The sequence below is a fragment of the Lycorma delicatula genome, chromosome 3, assembly GCF_047948215.1.
Source record: "Lycorma delicatula isolate Av1 chromosome 3, ASM4794821v1, whole genome shotgun sequence".
NCBI lineage: Eukaryota > Metazoa > Arthropoda > Insecta > Hemiptera > Fulgoridae > Lycorma > Lycorma delicatula.
Window position 1 is genome coordinate 87,333,011 of NC_134457.1, and position 19,091 is coordinate 87,352,101.

Here is a 19,091-nt window from a genome sequence, read left to right on the forward strand (position 1 = left end):
TGTTATTCCAAAACATAATACACATTAAAAAAAATAATAGTTAAATGTTCACAGTTTTCTGTAACAGTTTCTTAAATGATATGGAACTTGCATTATATCCACTTTTTCATGGGTAAATAAGTGATCATACTTTTTGTTTTCATGTATGAAAGAGGTTATTATTTTCTAGAGATGAATTAGTGTAATGTTTGAAAATATACAATTGAGTTTATTTTGATAAGGTTTAGGCATCCATCAAAGTTTTCCTTTGTATCTTACTTACTATGTAACTGTTGACATCCAATAATAGATTGGTGTATAATTAAGATTTTTAACATTAGCTCAGAATTTATTGTTCATAAAAAATTTTGTAATAGATATATGGAAAAAAAATTATTTAATGTTTCTATATTTTTTCAGGGTTGTGAGTGGGCTTTTACTACATCAAGTAAACTGCATCGTCATCAAGCCAAACATACGCAAGAACGCAGATTTGTTTGTAATTTATGTTGTAAAGCTTTTCTGCGCTCTGAACATTTGAAGGATCACACATTAAAACATTTTTTAACCAAGGGATTTGTTTGTCCTATCGCTGGTAATACGTTATTACAATATATCTTTCCTTATGCTGCTTTTTTCATATAATTTTTTTATGTTTGATTTTTAGTAATTTATTGTCATAATGTTTAATTTCCAAAATTGAAGAACATCTTTGTTTCATTTTGTTTTCTGAATATTTCTGTAATATATTTTACTATGTGTATTTGCTTTTTAAGTGCACATCAGTAAAATGAGATGACCTTCAAGATTTTGTAAAGATATCCTATGAATGTTACAAACCAACAACTGGATAATTTATTTTTTATCATCTTAACTGATGGAGTGAAGCCTAATTTTTCATTCATATATGCAAGTGTTTTAGAACTTTGTTAAAATTTGTTTGTTGAAAGTTCAATAGATATTTACAAAAATTTAATTTTGCTAGATCTCCTTATTGGCAGTGTTTAACATGAGTAATATCAAATTGCTGTAAAATAGTTTTTAAAATTGATTGATCTGTAATAATCTAACTATCAGTTGAATTAGTCTAAGTGCAGTGGTTGTGGATGATGTAATATGAGACACAGTTTCTACTCAAATTTGGCATAACCAGTCATAAACAGTAAGGATCGTGGGGTTAGATGAAAAACAAATCAGTGATGTCTTTTTGTATTGAATAATTTTTTCAATAATATTGACACCATTTTTATTATATCATATAATAAATGACAGAATAAGATAATAATAATAATAATAATAATGTTATTTTTATAACATGAACAAAACAAATTAACTTAATTTATAACATAAACAAATTTAACTTTACAGATTATGAGTAACAAAAAAGTTAATTTTCTGACTCACAATCACAAAAAAAAAATACAGAAAATCAGCAACATGACAGACAGTCTTATTCACAACACCTCAAACCCACCTAATCATAAATTAGCTGTCTGCTTTATTAGAAGTGTGCTCTACAGACTACTCAACATATCCATGCCATCTGAAGACCTCATAAAATTCAGTATTACATAATACCTAGCACACACAAAAAGGTATTTTAACATACACATTAACACACCTTTAAATAAAAAAAGGAATGAGAAAATAGCTCAAATCTAAAAAATATCTGGATAAAATGTTAAATAAAAAAAAAATAATTTCACTATTGTTACTCAGAATACAGAAGAAAATCACTAAATATAGTGCCTCTGGAATGTGTAAATTAACTGTTCCAGTTGCACAATTTTCTTCATCAGTTAAATGTGAACCAGCTTTAAACATCGATACAATGAAAAATTAAAAGCTGTTTATAGCCCAACAGAGTTAGCATTTGCCAGCCATCCTCATATGACACAAATCCACTAATTCTGACAACAACCTCAATATTCTCTTTACACATACATAAAAAGGACCAATCTATATACTCTTGAAAATGATAAATATGTAAACATATAATGGTGAGCTAAATGAACATAGAAAAATCAGCACACTTTTCATTCTGAATTTGTCTGCTTAATTTTAAAAAACCTATCAAAAATTGGATCAGCTGAACCAGGGTAAGAATAACAGCGATGATCTTTGAAATTGGCCACAGAGTGACTGAAAACATTTTATATCAAGATATTGAAGCATCATATCTATATAACTGAGTTAGATGGGCCATTTTAAAAGTATATGCTCATACTGTTAAATAATTTTTGTAAGTTATTTTTATGATAATTGACTAGCAATAAGTATGTAAATTGATAAGTAAGTAAGCATAGAACAGAAAATTCCTACTAAATTATACAATTGGATCTCAATATACATTATACTCAAATAGGAGTTTAATAATAATATGAAATTACGTAATTATTATTGAGGCTTCAGATATGTATAATAGGTCCATTATTAAAAGATATATTGGCTTTCTTTAAATACATAAATGATCTAAAATGTTTAACTATATTAATCTCGTGTTACTGAAAAAGATTCTGAGAAACTAGAGTATAAAAGTGGAGAGTAGTAGTTAGCTTATGTGACTTAAAAATATGAAATAAAAATAAATAAGAAAAAGGTTGCATGATGGGTTTTTTAAACCAAAATTAGGGATTTTACCTTGGGATTACAGTCAGTATTAACAAAGGGTATATAGATTTACATGTATCGTGTAAGTAGAGGTTAACACTATTATAAATCTGCTATTATTAATTTATCTTTGTTCTGTTGTATCATTTGTTAACTTTTCAGACATAATTGTAATTCAGATTTAAAATATATAATTACTTAAAAATTATTTTTCAACCTCTTTTTTACTATAAAAAACATTTTTATTAATTTAACATTTTTTGAGTTTAGTTAATTTTTCAAATGAATTAATATTCAATTTTTTTCAGTATTTTTTTGAAATAGAAACATTGTCTGATACAATGAAAGATGTTTTGATCTGTTGAAATCTGCAGGTGATTTATGTTTTTTTTTTTTTTTTATTATATTTCAGGCTGCAATCAGCAATTCACTGCCAAATCAAGTTTATATGTTCATATAAAGAAACACAGGAAAAAAGAAATTGAAAATATGGATTCCAGTGCCAATTTAAAAAAAGGATCTGGCATATCAACTCTACTGGATTCAAAAAAAATTAGCTGTCCATTGGGAGGCTGTAGACATTTTTTCTCATCAAAGGATGAAATTACTTCTCATATACAAACATTTCACAAAAATATAAATATAGGTAAAGTAAAAATACGTGTTTGACTATAAAATCACTTTAAATATTAATTCCTCATTTCCTGTGTGTACATATACTTTCCATAATTTTATGTATAAAATATTCAGTTTAAAAAATATTTGATTCTTTTAAAAATTATATTCTCTAGCTTTCATTTTATGTCTATCTTCAAAATTTGTATAATTTTAAGACCTTTCTCCAGTGTCTGATACTTCCATGTCTGATAAAAATTTGATGTTTGCCACAAAAAGTTTGTCACCTTTATCATAACTTTTTTTCTTTGAACATAAAATGCAGCTGGTGGATCATGCATAAATAATAATTAATTTATAAAATGTGTGGCACTAACCTAAAGTTTTATAACCACGGTACATCATTCTCCGATTCATATATACATTAGGTTTTTTCCATTTATTTCCTATCTAAATCAATTTTTCAATTTTGTGATGCACATTTACTATTTTGGAATACGTTCAAGTAATTTAAAAAATGATTCATTACAAACTGGGTAAGTGTTGCATAACAACACATATTCTAATATATTACTACAGCACCAAAACTGGTGTTTGGATATGGGGAAACCCCCATATCCAAATTCAAAATTAATTTGAACTATGTGTAATAGTGTGTTGTAATGTTCAAGTAAATGTTGATTGATTTCCATAAAATTTGATCCTAGGTGAAACAGTAAACTACTCATTAGAAACAGTCTCTCTCTATAGATTGATAATCCTCTCTTCTACTCTCTCCCTTTCACTATTTTTCATCTTTCCATCTTAATAGTGATAGCATGGGAATTGTGTCTGCCAATATCCTGGCTTCATCTGCGATGATATGTTGGCACCATCTAGCCAACAGGGCTGATGTTTTTTGATTGGGATTTGGATGTGCGACTGCTTATAGAACTGCCCAGGGGTTCTGTTGTCTAACTGAAAATTGAGATCCCTGTGTTTGAAGCCAGTTCCTCCATTCTTCTAAAATGCGAATTTAAATGTATCATCATTTGGTTTTAATATTCAACTACAAGAAGTGTACAAAAAATCTGAAAATGTAATCCTAGAGAATCTATTAAAGATATGTTTTAAATTTAAATAAAAATAAACTTTTATTTATTTGAAATGAAATTATTTCGTAAAACTTTGTATGTAATATATTACACAAATGATGTCCCAACAATGTATTATTTAGAAATCCATTTTGGAAAGTTCGCAATTTATAGATAAGTGCATATTTTAGTGCATGTATGAGGTCTGTAAATAAAGTAATGTGACTAGTTCAGAAAAACTTTTTATTTACAATCCAATTATGGATTGATTATTATCCATTGGTTTACATGGACTCTTATATAACCTTCAAAATAGTTCCCTTGGGAAGCCAGGCAACGCTTCAAATGGTTTTCCCACTCTTAGGAACTCAGAAACTGGAATATCCTTCAGATGGTCGGTTAATTTTTTTTTATGTTTTCTGCTGTTCGAAAATTGTGTCCTTTGAGGTGTTTTTTAAAGTCGGGAACAGGAAAAAGTTGCAGAGACTCAGGCCAGGTGAATAAGGTAGTTGAGGACTATAGTATGTTTTGCCAAAAACTATGTTTTTCTTTGTCAAAAACTCATTAATTGAGAGTGCAGTGTGACAAGGTTCGTTGTCATGATGCAGCATCCAGTTGTCTTTGATGACTGGTCTCACGCAGGCAGCTCTTTTCTTCAGTTTCAAGAATTTCTCTGTAAAAATTTTATTTACAGTCAGTCCTGTAGGTAAAAATTCCTTATGAACAATGCCATTTCTATCCAAAAATCAAATTAGCATGGTTTTGATTTGCTTTTTTGGGACATGGTGAGTTTGATTGAAGTGTGCCATCCCTTGCTCTCTTTCTGGATCATACTTAAATATCCAAGATTCATCACCAGTAATAACATTTTTTAGAAAATAGGATCAGTTTCAATTCGTCCTAGAAGATCGTGGCACACTTCCACCCTGTTGTTTTTCTATTCCAACAGTGAGGTTTTTTGGACCAATTTTGCACAAACTTTTTTTATGTCCAATTCGTTCAAAATTTGATGGACTGTAGTATGGTTCAAATTCAATTGTTTTGCAATCATTCTGACAGTTAATTGCCAGTCATACCGTATCAAGTCTCTTATTCACTCAACATTGTTGTCACTTTTTGTTGTGAACAGTCTTTCAGAGCGTGGATCGTCAGCAACTGATTCCTGGCCATCTGAAAATGCTTTAAACCACCTAAAAACTTGGGCTCACGAGAGAGCGTCATCTCCATATGCCCTTTTCAATTTTGAAAAAGTTTCAGTAGCATTCTCACTGAGTTTAACACAAAACTTGATTAAACAACATTGCTCGTAATTAGTATCACTCAATTTTATAGCGCACAACAAAAACTCGTTTCACAAAAAGTTTGTTTAGGTCTTACTTGGCAACAATAGACCAAAAATATTAATATCTAATATAAATCAGCTGTTCATATAACCATATGTTTACTAGTAACTTTACAGTGTTGCCACTTTAGTTGCCAGAAAAAACTAGTCTCATTACTTTATTTAGAGACCTTTATTTAGACCTCGTATATAGCAGGACTATGTATACATAATCCTGCATATTCATAAGAGTAAAAAATTAGAATGATTTCATCTTCTGTTTCATGTTTTGTTGTATCCTAGATCCACTTTAAATTAATTTTAACCCTAAAATTATATTCGACATTACAATACTTTTCCATTATGTTATTTTTTATTTCAGAAGTAAAAGACTTGAATGTGCTGGACTCTATAGAACTGATTAATGGTGATGAAAACTTAATTTCACTAGAAGGATTACATTTTAAAAATGATGTGTCATCTATGTCAGGTAATTGGCTTTTTTCTCTTTGTATTTCTTGTGCTGATCGTCTTGATCATTTGTATTTCTTTGTTATTTTATACTGATCCTCTTGAGCGACAGGCTCACCAATTCTAAAGGTGGTCTAAGATTGAAAATTCCAATTTGTGACGCGTAAAAAAAAATGGTGGAATTTTGATTGATTTAACAGTATTATTTATATTAGAAATTAATTAAACATTACAGATCACTGTACTGAAGTGTAGTATATAGTACTGTTTATATCTGTTTTCCTTTTCTTCTAGGTCCACTTCTTTCCACTGGTTGATTTTTGCCTTTCCTGAAAATCTGCTTTCTGAATTACATCTAAAAAGTGTCCTGTCATTTATTGTGCCTATGTTGATTCTAATTTTTTCATGTCTTTTTCTATTTCCCAAAAATTCATGGACTTGGATTTGTAATGTCTTAGCAAGTCAAAAATCTGTTTAGTTAATTTGTTTTCACCCTGTGGGACATAGAATTACAATTCTATTTGCCACAGAATTGTAATCTTTTCCTCTCAACATCTGTTAGTTTCTCAACTTTTAAATATAGCTCTTTATTAGGTTGTAATTTGAATTCTGATTCACTGTTATTTTTAGGTCCTAGTATTTTCCTAAAACTTCTTTTGATCGTATCTAATTTTTCAAAATTTCCAGTTCTGATTAGTTTTAAGTGTTTCAGCTGTGTTAAGTATTTCAGGTCTAACTACTGTTTGATAATGTCTCAGCTTTGTGTTCCATGATAAAGATTTCTTGTTATATGTGTTTCTTGTAATGTGAAATGTTCTTTGCAGTTTTTATATTCTAGTTTCTCTCACTATTTTTTCTTTTGTGGTGTTTGATATCTGTTTTCCAAGATATTTAAAGCAATCCATTTTGGATATGGTTTTATTATTGATCTTGAGGTATTGAAGTGAAACACCAATAATTGTCAAGAACTGTCACTTTTCAAAGGATATTTTTAATGCTACTTTGGCTGCTTGTTTTTTTTTATTCTGTGTTTCTCCTGATTTTCCTTTAAGGATCCTTAAAGTTTTTATGTAATGCAAGTATCAGAATGCTCTAACTCATCCTTGGCACATTGTTGTAGATCCCAGAATCCAAATGCCTACTTTTCATTTCCTTGGAAATTGGAAACTGACTACACCCTGGGATAAAATCTCTTACAAAGTGCACATTCTTATTGATTTTTTATTGGGTTAGAGAAACAAATTCTGTAAGGATACATCTTGAGGTTGTTAGCATCAAGGAGAAATTTCTAGCCACACTTTTGGTGAACAAATGCTGTCCTCTTTGCCCCTTGTTGCAAGTCAAGGGGCACAAAAATTTTCGTGTGACAATTATTTTTATTCCAAATTTCAGTAAGAGATTTATAAAAACAGAAACAATTTGAGGCACCGCTTTGGTCTGCAGGTGGTATTTATTACAGTGGTATTTATGCAGGTTTATTTCTCACTTACCCTGCGTCCACGCAGGGTAAGTGAGAAATAAATACCACCTGCAACAGAAATAAATCTGTTGGGCATTCCCCTGTCCGCCACATACCAGATGTGGGATGATAAACTCCTCACTGGATAGCATATTATGTATTATAGCAATTATTAAATCACCAAGTTTAGTCAAAAAGATGGGAGAACACTTTGCAAATTGTAATGCTTTTATGAAATATTCTCATCCACTGCACAAATATTATAAACACATAAAAACATCAGTATGAAAATTTAAAAATATAAATAAAGATTGACTTCATCAGTATTCATAATGTCCTGTCATTTATATTCAGATGATTGATTCTGTTATCAACATAACAGAGAAGGAACTTTCACTATAACTTTGAAGTTACAAAGCCAATCTTGTTGATATTTTAGATTTCAGTATAATTATGTTTTTAATTTGTGTTTATAGATAAGTGTGCCTCATGTAATGTTAAGTGAAAGACATATAGGAAGTGTTATGGATTTTACTTACGTGGTTTGCAAAATTACAAGTGGCCATAGCACGAAGGATGTAATAAGTAAGGTAAACCAAGCAAAAGAAGTTTTCAGTATGAAAGGAAAATTTTTCACATCAAAAAATATTAACCTGAAATTAAGGAAACAGTATGTATGTGTAGAGCATTCTATTATGGAAGTGAGTTTTGGACACCTGGGCAGACAGAAAGGAGGCTTGAAGCCTTGGTGTTACTGAAGAATGTTGACAATATCAGAGACAGAGAAAGTAAGCAACGGAGAGGTCTTGAGAAAAATTAAAGAACTACAATAATGTTTGATTGATCATATGAGGAAAAGAAGAAATAACTTGATTGGACATGTGTTTAGGCTCGACTGCTTGTTGGAGGGTTCTGTGGAGGATATGAACTGTAGAGGAAGACCTCGGCTGGAATATACTGGTCAAATGATTCAAGATTTTGGTTGTCAGTTTGCATAATCAAGTTAAAGGACTAGCACTAGATTGAGAACTCTGGAGAACTGCTACAAACCAACCTGTGGGTTGCTAACCAAAGAAGAAGAAGAATATATGTTTGTAGTTGTTTATACTGAAGATGAGAATATCTCTTAAAAGCATTATATTTAATTTAGTGTTTCTAACTATTTTTCATTTAATTTTAAAATGTTTTTATATTTAAAAAATAGAACTGTATGCATATAATACAGTAGTATGTGTCATGAAAGAAACGGCTTTCCTTTCATGAGGTATAATTTAAGAACAACTTCATGGAAAGATATATGTTAATATAATGACCTGTTCTTTTGATTTTCTTGTGACATAATTATTTTCATTCCAAATTTCAGTAAGAGATTTATAAATAAAATGAATGTTTGAGTATATTTAACGATAGACTTTATTGTCATTTAATATTTTTTTTTTTTTAATTTTCAGATAAATTAATATTGTGAGTCACTTTTCTTAAAGAATTGCTATTTTAGTTCTCTGTAGAGAGAAAAATTTTTTTTTTGTAGTTTCATTATTTTATTTGACAACATATTGGTAAAAGAATTGTGAATGAAAGAAAAATTTCTATTAAAATTACTGGATATCTTGGCCATTATTTGAAAAGAGTAAGGTCGATAACGGTAAGGTTGATAACCATACTCAGTAGTTCTATTGAATGTACAGGAACTGTATCTGAACTTAATTCTGTGAGCTTTGTGAAGTGAGTGTACTTTTTCCAACAAGCAGCCAAGATTTGTTTTTTTTTTTTTTATTTTAATGGAGATTGTTTTCTTCACATACTTTTTTCAAACTAATGTTAACTGAAGTAATGAAAAAAAAATAGATATTATATAAAACAAGTTAAATAATTTAGTGGAAAAATAATTCCTATTATTAATAAGAGTCAAAGTAGCAATTTCCAAAAATAGCCACCACTGTAAACTCTTCTCTGTTATTGGAAAAAAATGTTTAAATATTAACAGATAAACAAATGTCTTATCTTTAAGTGCACTTAAATTTCATTTTTTTATTTACTCCCTTAACAAAATTAGAAAGTATTAAAACATCATAATCATGAAAAGAGGTACAAAATAGGAGTACTTTTTATCCATAACTTTTTGTAACTTCAGCAGGTTTTCTTTAAATAAACAAAGTCAACACTGTGCAGGAAAGAACAAGTCTTAATGTATTATATGCATTTATTTTTTTAACGTCCAGTGGTTCATTAGACAACTCTTATAAGTGCAGGTTTTTTACTTATGACAATAGTGTACTTACAGGAGTTTGTTGAATTATATTTTAGTAATATACTTTTTACTTTATATATTTTTCCTTTCATGTATTTTTTTTGTATACTGTAATTGTTTGTTAAAAATAAGTTTTAAGGATACAGTTCTTTTAAATAATTCTTTTAAAAAATTATTAAAAACTAATATCAAGAAATTAATAAATTTGTGAGAAAATTAATAAATTGTGTAATTTATCTATTCTTTAAGTCTTGGAGAATAGGAAAGTAAACTGCTGCTGCTGTTATTTGTGGAGAGTTTAACTATTGTTTTGTGTAGATTTAAGTTTTATAAACCATTACTAAAGAGTCATTTTTCAATTTACTCCAGGTTTAAGCTTAACTAGCCTCAGTCCTGATGGTGTTGTGGTTAGTTTACCAGAATTCATTACAACTGATATGACAGGTAAATTGTGTAATTATTTTTCTAAATTTTACATTTAAAGGATAGTATTAATTAAAATTATTATTCAGCTGACTTAGTGATTTGCTGATTTATTGATAATTACTACTGTGTCTGCTGCTTCACTCCAGTTATATTTATTCTATATCTTGTTTTTTGGAAGCATTGTCAACTGTGAGATAATTTACCAATATCTGAGAGGCATGTTCAGTTTAAAGACTCTGAATTGCTTATACTAGCACTTAAAAAAAAATAATTTAATTAGAAAGATTGTGATTACATAATCTATTGGAAAACTAACCTGCAATTAATATAACTAGCTGCAGGGCGTGCCTATGGCACACCTTCACAGCTAGGCCCTCCAGGCAGGCTGCCCTGGCGGGCGGCATCTCGGACTGGGATTATTAGGTGTCCAAAATTTATTACCTCTTGTGTAAAAATATTTTTTTTTTTATTGATGAAAATTGATATAATAAAAGTTAAATTAGAAATTTATACTAACAAATCAGGATTTTGCGCTAGTGATCGGTACATTCCGATGCCTACTTATTTGTTATAGTTCATTATTTTATGAAGAAAAACAATCACATAAATAAATAAAAAAAATCTAATAAGATTTTTTAAAACACCACTCTTAAATTAAACATACAAAAAGGTAAAAAATAATTTTAGGATGGTATCTCAGAATGGATTTGACAACAAGCTTTGATGGTGATATGTAACATTATGTGAAAGTCACAGCTCCGAATTAAAAATTTGATGTTTTTGCCAATTGTTTTCTTATGCATGTTTGCACTCCACTCTTTAGGTCATTCATCATGCATATGAAAAAATTGGCAAAAAAAACAAATTTTTAATTTGAAGCTATGACTTTCACATACGTATCATCATCAAAGCTTGTTGTCAAATCCTTTCTGAGATACCGTCCTAAAATTATTGTTTAGATTTTAGTGCGTTTAATATAAGAGTGATGTTTTAAAATTTTTTTTTCTTTTAGTGCATTTAATATAAGAATGGTTTTTAAAAAGTTTTTTTTTATATATTTTTTATTTTGTACTTTTTAGTCTTCATAAGTTTATACTTTACAACTGTGCTAGTGCACAGGTTTGAGCATATTTAGCAAAAGATCGAATTGGTACATTTTACAGTTGGTGAGTGCAGTCAAATCATAGGGCTAAACAATTAATTTCCGGATAACCAAGATCTGTTCATTCAAGAGTATATGCAATGGATTAAACAGATAGTGCTCAACCTGCTGATACACACATCGTTTGAATCATGGAAATCAGATGAGTGGTTGCCGAGATATTACAGTGGCACCCCGTCGCACCCCACCAATGCGTCCCGGGTACTTGAAAATGTTATCATTTTGGCAGGTACCACTGATAGCAGATGGAGTATTGTTGGGGAAGGTTGAAAAACATTTTCTGAGCGCTAGGACTGACTGTTTTTGAGATATTTGCATTTTTCATCTGAAAATTCAGATCCACTTAAAAAGTATTAAAATTTCCCAAAACTTGAGTTGTTACTGTACAGAATTTTTAGTAACAACTGTATACCCTAATATATATCTCACTTGTTTATAAAAATAATAGCATGTTACATTTAGCTCCAGTTGGTTGTTATAGTAGGTAGACCCCCTACGTTATGGTAAAGTTATCTATTTCAAACATGTGCGAATTTTAGATCCAAGCTTACACCAAGAAAATGTGAATGTAAATGAGGTTTCATAAGTTCCAAGAGGAATTTTTTTCACTTACTAATGTAGTCCATCTCACATACGTAGTCCAAGAGCGAGTAAAAAATAAGAGTGGTAAAAAATATATTATTAATGTACATATCTCATATATATGATGGTATATTGATAATAATAATATAACAATTATACACCTGACCACCACGAGATATACTAATGAATCGGGATTTTCCATTAGTGATCAGTACATTTCGGTGCTAAGCTAAGGGAGACGCACACATAGACAGACACATATACAAATACCATTTATTAGGGTAGGATAATATCAAAATGAATAAAAATCAATTTCTGGTTTGCAGAACTCTGGAGAACCAAAATTAATAAAGATTTTATTTGGGCTACATTGCGTTGTCTTATTAAACTTAATCAACTAAAGTAATAACTTCAGTATAAAATACATACCTGTGGAAGATGTACCGATAGTGTAACTTGTAGAACTGATTATCACCTGTAATTTGGCATTAAAAATGATATCATAATCATAGACAAGATTGTATGCTGGCTTACTAAGGAAAATGGGGAGTAAAGAAAATCAGCTGTCAAGTCTACCAAATTACAGGTGATAATCGGCTCTACAAGTTACACTATCAGTACATCTTCCACAGGTATGTATTTTATAATGAACAGTTATTACTTTTTATGATTACGTTTAATAAGACAACGCAATGAACCAAAATAAAATCTTTAATAATTTTTGTTCTCCAGAGTTCTGCAAACCAGAAATTGGTTTCACGTATGTAAATATGAAACCAGAATGTTCATGTAGAAAATACATGTTTATTGTATGAAAATGATAAAAAATATTTATTCGAAATATTGTCATTGCTAGCTAGACATTTTTCCTATCTCTCTGACAATTTATGAATGCCATGCCAAAAATACTGTTGCTCTTTTGAGGCAAACCAATCGTCGAGCCATTTTCGTACATTTTCATAAGAAGTGAAGCACTGCTCAGCAAGTGCGTGTCCAACAATGCAAATAAATAGTAGTCAGATGAAGCCAAGTCTGGTGAGTAAGCCGCATGCAAAAGTATTTCCAAACTGAAAGCCTCAGTCGTTTCCTTGACCAGTTTTGTTGAGTGTTATGGTGCATTAGTTCTTGTGTAGGACTTCATCCATGCCATTCATTGTTTCTTCTAAATCCTTTTTACTCTCAGCTAGAATTACTATATCATCAGCAACTCGTAGCATCTTTATCTGTTCACCTTGTACTGTTACTCCGAATCTAAATTGTTCTTTAACATCATTAACTGCTAGTTCCATGTAAAGATTAAAAAGTAACGGGGATAGGGAGCATCCTTGTTGGACTCTCCTTTCTTTTTACGGTTTCTTTCTTATGTTCTTAAATTATTACTGTTGCTGTTTGGTTCCTGTAAATGATAGCAATTGCTCATCTATCTCTATACTTGAACCCTAAATCTTTTAAAATGCTGAACATTTTATTCCAGTCTACGTTATCGAATGCCTTCTCTAGGTCTATAAATGCCAAGTATGTTGGTTTGTTTTTCCTTAATCTTCCTTCTACTATTAATTTGAGGCCTAAAATTGCTTCCCTTGTCCCTATACTTTTCCTGAAACCAAATTGGTCTTCTTCTAACACTTCCACTCTCCTCTCAGTTCTTCTCTATAGAATTCTAGTTAAGATTTTTGATGCATGACTAGTTAAACTAATTGTTCTGTATTCTTCACATTTATCTGCCCCTGCTTTCTTTGGTATCATGACTATAACACTTTTTTTGAAGTCTGACCGAACTTCCCCTTTTTCATAAATATTACACACCAGTTTGTATAATCTATGAATCGCTTCCTCACCTGCACTGCACAGTAATTCTACAGGTGTTCCGTCTATTCCAGGAGCCTTTCTGCCACTTAAAAATCTTTTAATGCTCTCTTAAATGCAGGTCTAGTATTGTTTCTCCCATTTCATCCTCTTCAACTTCCACTTCTTCCTGTATAACACTATTTTATAAATCATTTCCTCCAAATAACTCTTCAGTATATTCCACCCACCTATCAACTTTATTTTTCGTATTATAAATTGGTGTACCATCTTTGTTTATCACATTAATAGATTTTAATTTATGTACCCCAAAATTTTCCTTAACTTTCCTGTATGCTCCGTCTATTTTACCAATGTTCATATCTCTTTCCACTTCTGAACACTTTTCTTTAATCCAGTTTTCTTTCGCTAGTTTGCACTTCCTGTTTATAGTATTTCTTAATTGTCGATAGTTCGGTTTACTTTCTTCATCACTAGCATTCTTATATTTTCTACGTTCATCCATCAGCTGCAATATATCGTCTGAAACCGAAGGTTTTCTACCAGTTCTCTTTGTTCCGCCTAAGTTCGCTTCTGCTGATTTAAGAATTTCCTTTTTAACATTCTCCCATTCTTCTTCTACATTTTGTACCTTATCTTTTTTACTCAGACCTCTTGCGATGCCCTCCTCAAAAATCTTCTTTACCTCCTCTTCCTCAAGCAAATTCCACCGATTCATCTGACACCTTTTCTTCAGGTTTTTAAACCCCAATCTACATTTCATTATCACTAAATTGCTGCTTGCACTAAATCTTTGCTTAACCTTGATACCTTGTCTACTATCTGATACCTTGCAGTATCGCCTGGCTTTTTCCAAGTGTATATTCTTCTATTATGATTTTTAAATTGGGTGTTTGCAATTACTAAATTATACTTCGTGCAAATCTCTATAAGTCGGTCCCTTCTTTCATTCCTTTTGCCTAGCCCGTATTCACCCACTATATTTCCTTCGTTGCCTTTTCCAATGCTTGCATTCCAATCTCGAACTATTATTAAAGTTTCATCTTCTTTTACCTATTTAATTGCTTCATCAATTTCTTCATATACACACTCTACTTCATCAACATCATGGGCGCTTGTAGGCATATAGACGTTAACAATTGTTGTCGGTTTAGGTTTTGATTTCATCCTTATTATAATGATTCTATCGCTATGCATTTTGAAATACTCTACTCTCTTCCCTATCTTCTTGTTCGCTACAAAACCTACTCCTGCCTGCCCATTATTTGAAGCTGAGTTAATTATTTTAAAATCACCTGACCAAAAGTCGCCTTCCTCTTTCTACCGAACCTCACTAATTCCTACTACATCCACATTTATCTCATCCATTTTCCTTTATAAATTTTCTAACCTACCAACCTGTTTTAAATTTCTAACATTCCACGCTCCGACTCGTAGAATGTTATTTTTTAATTTTCTGGTGACCCCTTCTTTAGTAGTCCCCACCCGGAGATCCAAACAGGGGACTAGTTTACCTCCGGAATATTTTACCAAGGAAGGCGCCTCCATCATTGCTATATGAAAATTCAGAGAGCTACATTTTCTTGGAAAAAAAGCAGCTGTAGTTTTCCATTGCTTTCATCTGCGCAATACTCAGAGGACTGAGTGATGTTGATATGGCCGTTTAAGTCGTCCTAACTCACGCCCCTAACAACTACTGAAAGAGCTGCTGCCCTCTTTCAGGAATTATTCCTTAGTCTGGCTCTCAACTGATACCTCTCCGATATGGTTGCACCTTTGGTACAGCTATTCTGTATCTCTGAGCACTCAAGTCCCCTCACCAATGGCAAGGTCTCATGATTCATAGAGGGGGGTGGTTTTGATTTTATCCTTGTTACAATGATTCTATCGCTATGCCTTTTGAAATACTCTACTCTCTTCCCTATCTTCTTGTTCATTACGAAACCTATATGTTCAACTAATTAAAACTATGCTGTTGAATGAAACATATATTGTTGTGAGTCAAAAATGTTTGTCAGCTGTCAAAAAAAAGAAAATGGCACCAATGATGCAGCTTGACAGTAACTACATTGACAGCTAGGGCCATCTATGACCAAATTCTGGTTTTATATTTACACATTTACACACCTGGTATATTATTTTAATTTGATCAACCTAAGTACAGAATTAATAAAATAAACTAAAATAGGATGACACATGCCTTATTCCATAATTCAAGCAAGAGCGCTTTCGGAGTTTCTCGCATCATCAATTGCTGTATATAATTTTTCAAATCACTCGTACCAAATTATACATTAAAATTGAAATTAAAATCCCATATTGTACAAAGATTTAAAATTGTTAAAAGATCCTTTTCAATTAAAATCAAAACAGAAATAAAACTAAAAATTTTAAATTAAAATAAAAAATTGCATATATATAAAAATATGAAGCCATTTAATAAAATTAAATTCAATAATAAAAACAAAATAGAAATCCATGTATACTAGCTAGCCAAAGTTATGTGATTGTCTTGAGAATCATATTCCTCTGCACTGTACAAATTATATTTATCCAAACAACCTAGGTACAGAATTAATAAAATAAAATAAATGGATGACATCTACCTAATTCCATAATTCAAGCAAGAGCACTTTTGTAAGTCCCTTGCATTATCTGCTGCTCTATATAATTTTTCAAATCACTCATACCAAATTAAACATTAAAATTGAAATTAAAACAACTATACTGTACATAAAATTTTAAATTGTTAGATCCTTTTCCAAATTAAAATTCTCAAAAGGATTGAGTCTAGAAAAGAATATATATATATATATATATATTATATATATACAAGGTGTGATTCAAAAGTAAGGGCTAATGAGTTATAAATAGCGATTGACAATACTGATTGGTTTGCACATCCACAGTAGGTTTAAGTGGTCTGTTGGGCATGTAATTACAATTAGAAATCTTTTTTTTAAATTTCCACGTATTGTTGAGAATCTTGACCGACAGAATAATGTTGACTTGACAATTGCTTACAAAAATCACAGAATGATATCTGCATGTTCTTTTCTCTACATTTTAACCACGAGGGAGACAAATTTTTTCCTCATATCATCACTTAGTGACAAAATGTGGATATTGCATGTTAATGCTTAGATGAAACAACAGTCCATGCAGTGGCGTCATTTCAGTTCACCTAGACCAAAAAAATTCAAACAAGCCTACTCTCAAAGGAAGATCATGGCAAGTGTATTTTAAGACCAAAAGAGTGTGCTTTTGATTGATTTTATGGAACATCCATCACATCACAGAGCTATTGTGAAACACTTTCCAAACTGCATTGTGCCATCTAAAACCAGTGACAGGGAATGCTGAAAATGAAATTGTTCTTCTTCATGACAATGTATGTCCACACACACACAGCAGCATGCTGCTGTATGTGGACAAAGGGAAGGGAGATTTTTTATTATCCCTCTTGTAGTTTTGATGCCCAATAATTATCATCTTTTCCTACGCTTCAGAAACTGGATTACATTTTAGTAATTCAAGGAAAGTGAAGAGTTGAAAATCTTGATGCTTATGTGGCTACAATCCCAGTGGCAGAGTTTTATGCAGTGGGTTTGAAGAAGCTTGTTTCATGATATCAGAAGTGTTTGGAATGAAATGATTATTATGTAGAAAAATAAAGTAAGTATATATTTGAAACCATTAATAAATTTTTCATTTTTTCAACTATTCTCATTTTATTAGTTTCCAGCCCATACTTTTAAACTGCGCCTTATATATCCAACCAAAACCATCCATGAACACTCCAAATTTACAAGTTCAATGGAAATTACCATTTTTTTATGAAAAGAAATTTTTATATCTGTGGATTCATCATCAGTTACTAAAATACTGTATTAGACAATCCATTCATTACGTTTGTTGCAAGGGGTAACTGAAATGTATCCACCGTGGAATGTAACAGAAGAAGTTTCTGTCAATTCCCATTGCTATGAGGTCAAGTACACCTGCTATGTCAGTGCATCTAAAACAACATGCAGTGATTGAATTTTTAACAGCAGAAATATTGGGGATTAACTTTGCAGTGATCACCACTTTCTGTGACTGATGAGAAGCACCAAAAGGAGGTAGATAAATCAATTCAGAATGAGTTGCATCACACAGCACAATGCCACCCAGATATTCTTATCATAACAACAAGTTGGACACATTTTACATGACTGGGCTGCTGTAAAATCTGTTTGTGGTGGGTGCCAGGCAAACTCACAGAAAAGAACAAACAACAATGAAAGAAATGTTTCAACAGGTTCTGAAACAGTTATCTTGATAAGGAAGATAACTTACTTTTGATTATTGTGATAGGAGATAAAATCTGGATATATCATTACGACCCAGAAGAAAAACGGCACCATGTGGATTACTGGCGCAGTACTTCACCATATTCAAAAAAATTCAAAATAACAAAAACGTTTTTCTTGACACATGCTGTGTTCTGGGATTCCAGACTCATACATTTGTCTGACTACCTGGAAGCTGGATTGATTGTAAATTCTATGCGACACATAGAAATGGTAAAATGCCTTAAGAGATGTATGTTATGATCTATAATCTATGATGGAGCAGATAAATCTATCTACCTGATAATTGTTGGAAACACACATTATGTGTGACCACCAAAACTCTGTGATATTGAAATTTGAATCAATTCCACACCCTCCACATTTATCAAATTGACACCCTGTGATTTTCATTTCTTTCCACAATTAAGGATATTCATTTTGTAATAAGCGCTTTGAGAGATTTTCAACGATATATCATAAGTGGTATTTGTTTTCATTGGTTCCAGAGTTATAGCCAAATAAAATTTTAATTAATGAAAGATTTGGATCTTAGGGGAAGGCACATCAGTTAGAATCAGACTTCACCTCTTTTCTTTCCTTAACTTTTTTTTTTTTAAATTTAAATATATTGATTTATTAATAATATTAACCTCTCATTGTAAAAAGATTTCTACGATGAAATATACTTAAAAGTATAGTCTTAACTGCTGATAAATCTATCAGATCCATCTATGGATTAGAAATTTTTTTTTTATATATATATATATATATAAATTGATAAGTTTTCATTAAGCTTTGGTGTTTTTGTGGTTGATTTTTGTTACTAGTTAATTGTACACATTAAGCAATATATTAAAAAAAAAATTATTTACCTCCATAACATTAAAAAGTGTTAACTCACCTAAAGTATATCCTGCATTGCTTGTCATTTCTTGAAACTGCTTCTAGTAATGATGTTTTCAATAGGGTCCCAGTTAGTTTTTTAAATAAAAAAAAAAAAAC

At 31.0% G+C, this 19,091-nt stretch overlaps 1 protein-coding gene across 1 annotated transcript in view; it reads left to right on the top strand.

Moving 5' to 3' along the window:
• The window catches only part of LOC142321774 (uncharacterized), a 63,435-nt gene that overhangs the window by 30,358 nt on the left and 13,986 nt on the right, over positions 1-19,091 (top strand). Inside the window, exons 7-10 of the mRNA XM_075360149.1 lie at positions 400-574; positions 3,002-3,235; positions 5,981-6,088; positions 10,149-10,223. Coding sequence (XP_075216264.1) covers positions 400-574; positions 3,002-3,235; positions 5,981-6,088; positions 10,149-10,223 — 592 coding nt within the window. The remainder of the gene's footprint in view (positions 1-399; positions 575-3,001; positions 3,236-5,980; positions 6,089-10,148; positions 10,224-19,091) is intronic.